Genomic DNA, 11,153 nt, shown 5'->3' with positions numbered 1-11,153 from the left:
TAGTTCTATTCTGCAGATAAAGAAAAAGGGGCATGGAGGTCAAAGTAACTCACTAAAGACCACAAAGAAAGTCTGAGTAAGACCAAGCTAGGCCTCAGTAACATATAATCACAGAATTGGAAGAAGCCTCAAAGATCTTATAGTACAATTCTTCCCCACAACATGAAACTCGTCTATACTATGTAACCTGTCTACGATATGACCCCCCTCTGAAAGTTACACCCAGGGCCTATCACTTCTTCAAACTCACATCTTGGAGCCCCTATTTCTTTTGATTCTTACTAGTCCAACCCAGAAGACATATATATCTATGTATCCATATCTGTATCTGTAAATACATATATATATATATAAATATATTTAAAACAGAAAGCATTTAATGAAATATAATTGAGAAGTGTCAATGACTTCCAATGGGAATAAATATTTCCACCACCTATCCCCACTTGATTTCTACTCCTAGTGTGTCTCCTGGGAGCCTTAGGCTCAGAATCCAGTCAACTACTGTTTCTCCAACACAGCCTGAGGAAAAATTCACTTGTCACTCACAGGAAGCTTTAAAGGAAGTTCCATTGTGACTATGCTTCTTGGTGAGGGCTAAACATGGTAACATAAATCTTGGCCAAACTCGCACTTAGCTTCCTGTGGCTGGTTCACTGCGGCTGGTTCCATGTCTACTTTTTTTGGGGGGGGGAATTATATTTTATTACTGAATTTGAATCAACCATCAAGAAGGCAGATCAAATTACAAAATATGTGATTATTAAAAACTTTCTTCCCTATGCTTAAGGCTTCATTTTTCTCCCTGTAATTTAAGGTGAAATTTCTCACCCATAAAAGATAAGCTGCCCAAGAGAAATAATGACAGTAGCTAACATATATGTAGTGCTTTGGGGTTTTCAAATATATATAATATTTATAATTTTAAATGTATAATCTTATTTGATCCTCATCACAATCCTGTGAGGTTGGTGCTATGACCATCCCAAGCAACAAGTAAAGCATCTAGGGGTGAGAGATTAAGAGATTTGACTAGGGTGTCCATGTCTACTCTTGAGGACTGCCGGTGATAGAAAACTCCCTACCTCACCAGTTGGCCCATTCCATTTGGGGGCTTCTCTGTTAGAAAGGTTGTCCTTGTATTGAGCCAAAATGGGTCTCCCAGTAATGTTGAGTCTCCTAGTAACCATTGATTAGTGCTAATTTTGTCCTATTCTTATTCCTATTTCATATGTTAACCTGTAAGTATTTGAAAACAGCAACAACATCCCCTTTTCCTATATTCCCTTTTTTTAGGTTGAACATTTGCCAGTCTTCACATAACATTGTCTTGAGTTCTTTCACTATTCTGATTATCCTTAGCACCACTCCAAACTTAGCAATGTCCCTTCTAAAATGTAGAAGTAGAAACATAACTAAACAGATTTTAAAAATATATATTTTTTGATATTGTAGAGGTAGCAAGAATCTAAGACAGCCCTTTTACACCAAAGGGTGAAGTTTACTTCTCAGGCCAGATGAGGGCACTCCTGACTTCTCAAAAAAACTGAATGCCAAAATTAAGTAGTTAAAATGGTAAATAAAAAAAATTTCTACAGTAACTACTGGTTAAAAGTCCTAACCCTTAACTTAACTTAGGAACAAAGTTATCCATTTAACCCAGCTCATTTAACAATCAGGTGAAATGTAGACCAATTTAAATTAAATTTAATTCTGATTTAATTTGCCTTAGTATTACTTAATTAGAACCAGGTTTATTGGGAAAGGAAATGCAAGTAATTTTATTTTCCAATTTAAATTACTCTATGGTTCACCTGAGTGTTAAAAGAGGTGGTGTAAATGACTGCTTTTGTTTTACGATTAACAAGTTACCCAAAGATTCCATAAGATCTTAAAAGCTCCGTTGTTTAGTCAGAGTTCATCTTAACCTTTGGCCATCTTCTTTCCTCCTGTCAATTCTCCTTTCAACTCCATCCTATTTTGATCTCCATTTGCCCTTTTCAGGTACAATCTGTCCCTTTAGGTCATCTCGTCATCCTTGGGCCTAGACTGGAGTCTAAATCACATTTAGCTAATCTCCTGTAATTCCTCTCCTGTTTTGTTCTCCTTGATGAGTGATTTCCCCGACTCCAAGAATTCTCTCCCAGAACTATCTCTGAGATGATTCTCTCCAGTGATTCTTGTATTAACTTTCTAGTAGGCAGTGCAGAATCCCCCTCCTCCTCTCCCTCACCCCCCCTCCCCCGCACTTTAGAGGTTCAGAACATATTCTCCCTAACCTAAACTGGTTCTGGACCTCCTTAGACCGTGGCAGGAGTGTTTGTCTTTTGACTCCTCTCTTAACTAATGACGTTTTCCCACAGCTCACTACAATTGCACATCAAGTGAGCAGAAGCTGATTTTTCTTTTATCTTGGGCTTCTTGCAACTTAATTAAGAGAATATTAAATATGCAAAATGCTCTAGTAATGTGAATGTTGAAGAGCAATTAATCTAGGATCACTGATGCAAAAGTGAATTGATCAGTCATGCCAGCAGTTATACTGTAATCAATTTTCTTATCTATAAAATGAGGGAATTGAAGGAAGTAATCTCTAAGGTCCTTGCAGTTTGAACTCTATGATGCCATGCGGCATTTGCATTACTGCCTCAGCTGATTGGTTATTTGAATTGGTGCTGATTGGCACCAAAACACTGATGGGAATTGGATAGTTCAGTTTGATTTCATGACCACACAGACACACCTTTAGTAAGGTGAAATTTACTATACTTCAGTGTGCTAAATTACATGCTGGTGGCTTGAAGAAATTAAATCAGCTTTTGAAGAAGACTGTGGAAGGAGGGAGCATAGTATAGAAGGGACAGTGGACTGGAGTACCCAATTTCTAGTCCTGGCTCTGTCACTCTATGACCTTGGACAAATCACTTAACCTTTCAATCTCAGATTTTTTACCTGAAAAAAAAAAAAAGAGTGTGTATCTGTGGGGGGGACAAGGAAGTTACAATAAAATTTAGTTCTTAACCCTTTTTTTTTGTTTGTTTGTCATGGAGCCCTTTGGAAATCTGATGATGCCTATGAACCCTTTTTTCAGAGTAATGTTTTATTTTTTTTTCTTTTTAGGCAACTGGGGTTAAGTGACTTGCCCAGGGTCACACAGCTAGTTAAGTGTCAAGTGTTTGGTCTGAGGTCAGATTTCAACTCAGGTCCTCCTGACTTCAGGGCCGGTGCTCTATCCACTTTGCACCTAGCTGCCCCCAGAGTAATGTTTTAAATGCAAAAAATAAAACATATAGCATTACAAAGGAGGCCAATTAGAATGAAATAAAGATGTATTTTTCCCCTCATCCAAGTTCACGAACCCCATGAAGTCTCCAGACCCCAGAATAAGAACCAGTTTAATGAATGATACTATGGACCTTGCCATCTACAAAAGTGTATGACTCTATAATGGTGGGCAAATCACAACTTCTCTGGGTTCCAGCTCCTACATCCTTAAAAAGAGAGGGCTAGACCTAAAGATAAATCTCTTCTATCTCTACACTTTTAGGATTCTAGGCTGAATCTCACTTTGATCCACATTCCCTTTGATAAATACTTGCTGAATCCTTGCTCACCTCTCACCATTTCAAACCCCTATGGCCAGGATGACTCTTCCTAGCAGTCTGCATACCACCTTAATCTTGAGTGGCCTTCCCTTTCTCCCTTGGATTTTCTTACGGGAATGGTGTTATATATTATATAAATCTCAGCATCCAAGGTCACCAATGTCCCTGGCCTTTTTTCTTTCTCTTTTTCCCTGGGCTGACCTTGTGCCCCATCCTAGTCTTAGTATCCTAGCCTGCTTCCATGAACACCTAGATGAATAGTTCAAGATGAAGAATTTCCCATCCAATTCTACAAGAGTCATGCTATGAATGAATTTCCACTAGACTCAGCAAAAATAGATCAGCTCCCACAATAGATGCTATGGAAAAGCACAGTAAAAAAGAATGGAATAAAGATAACAAAATTCATTTCAGGTAACCCAGCCTGCATTAATTGTTATTTCACAATGGCGGTTCGGTATGGTGCAGTAGAAAGCACCTGGGTTTTGAGGCAGAGGACCAGGGTTTTTATCACACTTCTGTCACTATCTGTATTATCCATCAGTTAAGCTCTCTGGATCTCAGTTCCCCCATTGGTAAAATGATGGAGCCAAACTAGATTGTTTCCACTCCTTCTTTTATCAAAAGTTTTAGTGTGTCTTGAGTTTTGGGGTTGCAGCATTTGCTCAAAAGTACCCTGATATCTCGTTATGAACACATATCACCTAAGGGAGTACTGAGATCTCAGTGATATCCTTAAACTTGACTATATTCTTAACATAACTATTTGGATTATTGCTTATTTCTATTGAGGTTTAAAAAAAATGACTTGTAATATATGTTTGTGCCTTTGATAAGCAAAGTGCCTTATACATAATGGTAGGCAATGAAATACAAGGTGGAAGGCATCTATTTGTCAACTGGATGAAAGTACACAGTAGGCATCTAATAAATATTTGTTGGATTGGAATGAAGGGGAATCTCATTTTAATTGCTTCTTTATTAACAGGTTCTGAGACATGTGCAGCTTCTTCATACCACAAGATGGCAGTACAACATAAATTTCCATTTCTGAAGTCTAGATTCCATACATACATATATGCAAATAATCTCTTATAGCTCTCTTATCACGTTTCCAACCTGAGTCATCTGATTGTGGAGATTATTTTTATCTGAGTCATAGTTACATGCATATTGTGCCTTGTTAGCTGTTTATATCTAACCTCGTTTCCAAGTACATTTTACCACTTAAGTTACTTGTGGTTTTGAGTAAGAATCAGATTTTTTCCCCCCAATAAAACTTTTGAAGTGTTACAGGCACTTGGAATGTCTAGCTGTTATTTCAAATGACTTGCCTTTTCTATTTTCATGTAAACTTATGGCTTCCCTTTTATGCCATTTTCAAATTGGATTTATGATAAAGAGGAAAGTGTTTCATTGAACTTTTCCCACAGCATATTTTAATGAACTTTGGTTTTACTTATAGTTTTCAACCCCATAAATTTTATTTACATCGATATTATAGCCATGCTGTAATCACAACCCTAGATTTGACGGCATTTCCAAGAACTGTTACAGAATTCATACGTAATAAGTGTATCTATATACAGTGCAAAGGATTTTACAGCTAATTGCATTCTTTTTGTGATCAGTGTAAGCAGCCAAATTAAGAAATGGTAATTCACTTCTCTCCTTCCTTTCCACTCCCCCCCCCCAAAAAAAATTCCATTTTGGGGATTAGATTCCAGAAATCAATACTGAATAGATCCTGGCAACTTTGTTATCCAAATGTCCTAATTTAAAAAGCAAATGAACAATATTTGCATTTAACACCATTCCCCCCACCCCTCCCTCAGGTTGGGGTAAGACTATTATTTCCTTACCAGAAATATTCATTACAAGTTTTTTTTTAATGGTTATCACACTTTATAGCTATGTTAAGTTAATCAAATAAACTGTTTTGTGCCCTAAATAGTGAAGGAAGAAACTTTGGTTGCAGTAATTTGCTGGGAATTTATTGATGCATTTGTTGTGGTTGAAAGGAATGTCTTACCACAATGGAAAACCAACATGCCAACCAGTATCTTCTGGCATCCTTCCATTCCCCTGAACAGAAGGTAAAAGCCCACTTTGAGCTGTAGAATTTTTCTTTAACCCACTACTGACAATGCTTCATAGTTCAGAACTTAATTTATGTACATACAGTAGATGACAATGACCCCATTGAATATGTTGACCATTTATTGGTTCCTAAGTTACAACATGGCAATTGTTAAAATAAAATTGCTGAGTAGGTAAGTCTTTTAAAACTTCCTTCAACTTTAAGACAGATGTGGGGGCAAACTAACCTAGCTTGGCAGGTTGCTTTCTAAACAGAAATCCAGTTAATAGCAAGGATAACTCTGGGAGGAGGTTTCAAAATTACTACTGTCAGCTGTTAGGTGTGATACTCCTGATATAAAATTGACTCAAAGGTCATTTACTAACCCAAAGACCTGTGGAAAAAACTGAGTCTTCTGATTTCATTCCTAACCTGTACTTTAAAAGACTTAAGACAATTTGAAATTCCTATTATGGTAAGTAAAGGGGAAAAAATCTTTAGGGGATGCAAGAAACAAGTCTTATAGCTCAATAGAGAAGGTTTTTCCCACAAATGATGATTGATGCCTATGTCATTAGCAGGGTAGCTGCCCATCTCTTATCTTGATTGACAGGTTAATAAGGGACCTGGGGCTATCTTTTCAGTGCTAACACACAACCTTACCAATTACTTTTACATTATTGCTAATCTGACAGAAAATAACAAGCATAAGGCATAAAAATATCTGAAAAGAAGAAATGTCTGATGAAGCAGCTTTTACTTCCGGTGCCTTAAAAGACTGCAGCTCAGAAAATTTGCCAGAATTTAGTCAATAGATTTTAGACACAGGATTTTTTTTTTTTAAGAAAAAACTTGTAGTTTATAATAGTTTATTGGTTCAATTAGGAGTGAAAAAGAAGGGAGTTTTGTAATGCAATTGTCCGGCAAAGGAAAATGCTTTAAATTGGGGGATTATGTGAACAGACCACCTGTAGGGCATTCATAGCTCTTTTCTATAATGCTTCAACCCATGCCTTGCTGCCTGTAGTCTGGCTAACAATGCAGGGAAAATCTGTTTAAAAGGCTGCTCTCCCTTTTCCCTCTGGTGTTCACTAAATGTTACAAGTCTTCCTCTCTCTCTCTCTCTCTCTCTCTCTCTCCCTTTCCCTCCTTTTTTTTTTTAAGCAAAAGTCCCACATGCCCTTAATTGAAGAACTTTAAGGCTCCATGGTGGCCAATTGGTTTGCAACAAGAGGAACCCGGCAGCAGGGAAAGAAACTTCAGACTATACATCACATTTGGAGAGAAGAAAAGATCAAAGTTTTTCAAACTCAAAAGACCAAGTTCCCTACAGATTAACCCTATTCATTTAGCTCCTCTTAAAGGAATGATGTGCTGAGCCACTGGGCAGACAGGTAAAAAGTTCAACAATTGCCAAAGCATTCTTCTGCTAATTCAACAGCCTTCTGCTCAAATAAATTAGCTTCGTCTTGACAGAGGAACAATACCTTTCTCTTGGAAAAGAAACCACATTTGATATACACAAGTATGATAGGTTATTAAGATGTTAACCCGTTAGTTTAATCTATTAAAGAGAGCCTGATCTACCACCCGATTTCAAGTGACTTATACTGTAAAGTGGGATCGATTGGTTTTAAAACATTAACCTTCACACTTCAGCAGTGTGTAGTCCTTGGAATGCCAGGGGTTTAGAAAATCAGACAACAGAAATAAAATTGTAGGGATATTAAACTTTAGTCATATTTTACAGGATAAATAACAAAGCCTAAGGTAAATGACTGCCTTGCGTGAATTCAGTTTACACATATGTAACTACTGTCATGATCGTCATTAACCAAAAAACAGGATAGAGTTGTTGCTATAAACACCATCATTTGGAGGGAGGGTGGATTCCAGCTAAACAATAATTACTTTGCAAACAATTCAGGAATTCAAGTTTCTTAACAGAGGTAATGCTTCTTCAGGCCTCAGGGCAGTGTACAGTAATTTTACTATGTAGAAAATTATTTTTTGTTGCATGATGCTTTCTTTACCCTTCAGCAAGTAGTTTAAAGAGTAACAGTTTAGAACAGGCAGGGGGAGAGGGCAGAGCTGAAATCATTTATCAAAAGTCATTTTATTGACAAAATAGAATAGTCATATTTGTTCTTACAGGGGTAGCCTCTAAACTTTTTACAAAAAAATGTACAGACAGTATATCTTTTGATATGTACATATTTTACACATTTTTACAAGTTAACAAATAATTATATAAATACATCCTTTAATGTAAGAAACCCGTATTTACTTGGGGTGTATAATTAAGACATGGTTTTGTTTGTTTGTTTAAGGCATTTGCCTGGTCATTAAGAAAACCCAAACCTTGCAGTCCCTTCAGGTCGTGATCATCCCTCCTCTAGGATGTGTTAATCATAAGAGTTTATGTAAGAGAGTGAGTGCATCAGGGGAAAGGAAGACACGGCCCTAAAACGACATGTGCTGCTCTGCTGCTCTTTGGGTTTCCAGGCGAAGCACAGGACCAGGAGTGAAAGCTTCTTGCCTTCCGTTCTAGAGATTGGGCTGAATCCACCCTTCTTTGCCAACAATAACAAAAAATTAACGTTGCCTTGCAGTAACAGTTCCTTGCATATAAATGGAGGAAAGGGGGGATTGGGTCTGCGAGTCTTCAATGCCAGGTACATTGTTCTAACCAAATCATTTAAGTCCCGGCTAATGGATACCATTAAGACTTCATTATCATGCTAATAGCAATCAACACAGGGAAGGGGGGTGGGGGTGGGAACTTCTGACAGTCAAAGGTCCCTTCTCCCCTGTTCTTCTCACCCTCGCCTAGTTCTTTTCCATGAAGTCCTCTCCCTTTTTTTTTTTTTCTTTTTGCCCACTGCCGCCCCCCTTCTAGACCTGGGATAATGGCATTTGTTTGGGATAGGACACCGAGCTGGCGGTGCCCGATCTCCACGTCAAGCCCGTGCTGACATCGCTGTACATAGAGCCCCCTCCTCCCATTCCTCCGCCTCCCACTCCTCCTCCCCCGCCGCCACCTCCCCCTACTCCTCCTCCTCCTCCTCCCCCTCCTCCTCCTCCCGCGCCCACGGCGGCTGCTGCGGCTCCTCCGCCCGGGCCAGCTCCCTTGCTGGCCCAGCAGCAGCGGGTGCACAAGGCCCGCCAGGACTCGAGCGTCTTTCCAGACCAGACCCACACACCCGAGGTGATGCCCACCACGAGGCACATGAAGTACTTGAGCATGAAGACAGCGTAGTCCGGCCGGCGGGCCTGGTCCGGCTGCAGGTCCCGCAGGCAGGGGCAGTTGTGGGTGGCCTCCCAGCGGGGGCGGTTGTGCTGCTCGTAGAAGAGGCAAGCTACCACGACAGCGGCGGGCACGGTGTAGAGAACTGTGAAGAGGCCCAGGCGGATCATGAGCTTCTCCAGCTTGTGCGTCTTGGTGGGGCCTCCCTGCTGCTTGATGACCGAACGGATGCGGAAGAGCGACACGAAGCCAGCTAGCAGGAACATGGTGCCGATGAAGAGGTAGATGACCAGCGGCGCCAGCACGAAGCCCCGCAGGTTGTCCAGGCTCTGGTTGCCCACGTAACAGATGCCGGCCACGGGGTCGCCGTCCACTGAGCTGAGCGCCAGCACCGCGATGGACTTGACGCTGGGCACCAGCCAGGCAGCCAGGTGGAAGTACTGCGAGTAGCCCGCGATGGCCTCGTTGCCCCACTTCATGCCCGCCGCCAGGAACCAGGTGAGCGACAGGATCACCCACCAGATGGAGCTGGCCATGCCAAAGAAGTAGACGAGCAGGAAGACCACGGTGCACAGCGCCGGGCCCGTAGTCTCGTAGCGCACGTGCTGCTCCACCGCGCCCAGCTCCTCGTACTCGCCCCGTCCGCCAGCACCCCCTGCAGCCCCCGCCGCGGCCCCCGCGGCCCCCGCCCCGCCGCCAGCCCCGCCCGCGCCGCCAGCTCCAGCCGCCCCGCCGCTGCACGCCACCTTCTCGTGCCCGGCCACCAGGCGCACCAGGTAACCAACTGAGACGAAGAGGTAGCAGGCGGAGAGGAAGATGATGGGTCGCTCAGGGTACTTGAAGCGCTCCATGTCGATGAGGAAGGTGGACACAGTGGCGAAGGTGGAGACGAAGCAGAGCACCGACCAGAGGCCGATCCAAAAAACGGTGAAGGCGCGCTCGTCCTGGCTAAAGAAAGGGTTGTGGCAGGGCAGGGCGCAGTTGGCGATCTGCCCCGTCTTGACCCGGTTGTACAGGGGGTGCCGCTCGCTGGACACAGACACCATGGGCGCACGGCACTGGCAGCCGGGCTCGCAGGGGGAGGAGCCGCCGCCAGGGGCCCGGGATTTCCCGCCTCCGCCCCGGGACGGGGGAGCGGGAGCCTCCGAGCTCTTGCCGCCGCCGTTGCCCCGGTGCGGGGGCCGGCCCCCCGGGGGCCGGTGATGCCCGGAGCCCGGGGGCGGCTGCTCGCCAGGCAGAGGCGGCGGCGGCGGCGGCGGGTGGTGGTGGTGCGGCTGGCTGGGCGAGGCGGTGGTGAGGTCGGTGCGGTTGTAGTCCATGCACAGGGTGTCTGGGTTGCCCTGCTCGGGCAGCCGGTCACAGCGCATCCGGTCCGGCCATGCGAAGCCGTACTGGCGCATGAGCGGGGCGCAGCCGGCCTTGGCTCGCTCGCACACCGAGCGGCAGGGCGGCAGAGGCTTCTTGTAGTCCTCCAGGCAGATCGGCGTGTACATGCTGCACAGGAAGAACTTGAGGTCGGGCGAACACTGGATCTCCACCAGGGGCCAGAACTGGTGCACCTCCAGGCCCGCTTCGTCCTGCGTGTCGTGGTTGAACTGGTTGGGCATGTAGGTGTAGTTGTAGCCGATGCCCTTGCACAGGGGCACAGTGATCTCTTGGCACGACAGCTCTTTGGCCGAGGCGGCGGCCGCCCCGCTGGAGCGCTGCAGCAGGGAGAAGGCAGCGATCAGGGAGGTGACTTCCAACAGGTAACTCCACTCCATACTTGGCTCCTCGCACACGGCCCAGTCGGCAGACTCGCACACCTCCGAGTCCTCCAAGTGTCCCTCTCACCGCGCTTACTAGTCCTCCCCAAATCTCTCCCTGCACCGCGGGAGCTGGTGGAGGGGTGGAGAATGGAGAGAAAGAGGGAGGGAGAGGGGAAAAGAGTAGCCTGGCGAGCGAGCCCTGTAGCGAGCGCCTTCCAAGCTTCCCCCGGGTACCAGCGGGGGCTGCGCTCCTCTTGCCGGTCCCTCCCCCTGCTCCTCTTCGAAGGTCTCTGGCTTCTCCAGGGAGAGGTGGGTTGTAAATGGAGCCGCCGATTGGGCCCCCCCCTTACCTCCCCCGCCAGCGGCTAGTCCCAAGTCTCACAGTCCGGGAAGCTGGATGAGGAAATCAATCCAAACCTCCCTCCCTCCCTCCCCCCTGCCCCCCACCCGCCTCAAGTCTCAGTAGCGGCTCC

At 44.5% G+C, this 11,153-nt stretch overlaps 1 protein-coding gene across 1 annotated transcript; it reads right to left on the bottom strand.

The window, feature by feature from the left end:
• Nucleotides 1-5,021: 5,021 nt before the first annotated feature.
• On the bottom strand, nucleotides 5,022-10,774 carry FZD8 (frizzled class receptor 8). The gene has a single exon (XM_027841641.1). It carries the CDS (start codon nucleotides 10,693-10,695, stop codon nucleotides 8,581-8,583), a length of 2,115 nt encoding a protein of 704 aa, XP_027697442.1. The 5' UTR covers nucleotides 10,696-10,774; the 3' UTR covers nucleotides 5,022-8,580.
• Between the last annotated feature and the right edge of the window lie 379 nt (nucleotides 10,775-11,153).

This window comes from Vombatus ursinus, unplaced genomic scaffold, assembly GCF_900497805.2.
Source record: "Vombatus ursinus unplaced genomic scaffold, bare-nosed wombat genome assembly UNPS02014861.1, whole genome shotgun sequence".
In the NCBI taxonomy this organism is placed as follows: Eukaryota; Metazoa; Chordata; class Mammalia; order Diprotodontia; family Vombatidae; genus Vombatus; species Vombatus ursinus.
The sequence above is the reverse complement of the archived record's forward strand: the minus strand, read 5'-3'. Positions and strand labels throughout refer to the sequence as shown.